The sequence below is a fragment of the Tetrahymena thermophila genome, assembly GCF_000189635.1.
Source record: "Tetrahymena thermophila SB210 genomic scaffold scf_8255229, whole genome shotgun sequence".
Taxonomy (NCBI): domain Eukaryota; phylum Ciliophora; class Oligohymenophorea; order Hymenostomatida; family Tetrahymenidae; genus Tetrahymena; species Tetrahymena thermophila.
In genome coordinates, this window is record NW_002476805.1 from 1 (window position 1) to 877 (window position 877).

The 877-nt window shown below is 26.8% G+C and overlaps 1 protein-coding gene across 1 annotated transcript; it reads left to right on the forward strand. All coding sequences in view use genetic code 6, as the record gives it.

The window, feature by feature from the left end:
- Nucleotides 1–67: 67 nt before the first annotated feature.
- On the forward strand, nt 68–469 carry TTHERM_002653495 (transmembrane protein, putative; the record flags this gene model as incomplete). The annotated part of the gene is made up of 1 exon (XM_012795180.1): nt 68–469. One exon carries the CDS (start codon nt 68–70, stop codon nt 467–469), a length of 402 nt encoding a protein of 133 aa, XP_012650634.1.
- Nucleotides 470–877: the final 408 nt, after the last annotated feature.

Below are 877 nucleotides of genomic sequence, written 5' to 3' on the forward strand. Positions count from 1 at the left end.
ATAACAATTATAAGCTGCAAGCTCATTTATCCAACATTAAAGCTCTTTTGTTTAAGATTATAATTTAATGACCGTACCTATATAGCTTGTTGCAATCTATAAACTATCTACACCCATATTTAAAGCATTTGTAAGTTTAGCTGTAAATTTGAGAGGGCAAGTATCTAGAGATTAGCAGAAATATACATTTGTATGGGGTTAGTACATTCTTGCAATTAAGATAAGCTAATTAATTATAGTAACTCCATTTACATTCTACTGGCCTTGTAGAGTAGCTAATGTGTTATCTGTGTAGAATTTCATTTAGAAGTTATTTGTCAAACCAACAGCTGTTGGATTGTTTACTACCATTTTAATAATATAGCTTGTTCCTGGTTTAAGAGCAGTAGAGAGTTAAATTACAAAACTATTAGATGAAGTATTACTGGAACACGTGCTTGAAATTGTAGCTAAACTATTTTTATCCTGAATAGTACATGTTAAACTGGCTGCTATGGTGTACTAAGCAGAAGGGAATATAACTTAGATAGTATTACCAGAAACTTAATTCTACATAAGATCATAAGTTAAATAATACCTTACATTAGTTTAACCAGCATTATATGAATTAGCAATGATTTACTAATTTTACACAAAGTTACCTCCTGCACTTAAAGCTTAATTCACGTTTCCTGTAAACACTTTTCTTACTTTCCTATTTCTTATTTCTGTAACTATATAACTACTATAAGTATATGTACCTGAATTATAGTTTTTAAAAAATTTTAATTAACTTATTCATGTTATCAAATAATAAAAATAAAAAATTAAAGTAATTTAAATAAGAAAACATTCCTCCCTTTATTAAATTTTTTATTAAGTTTTTTAATTAAAATTT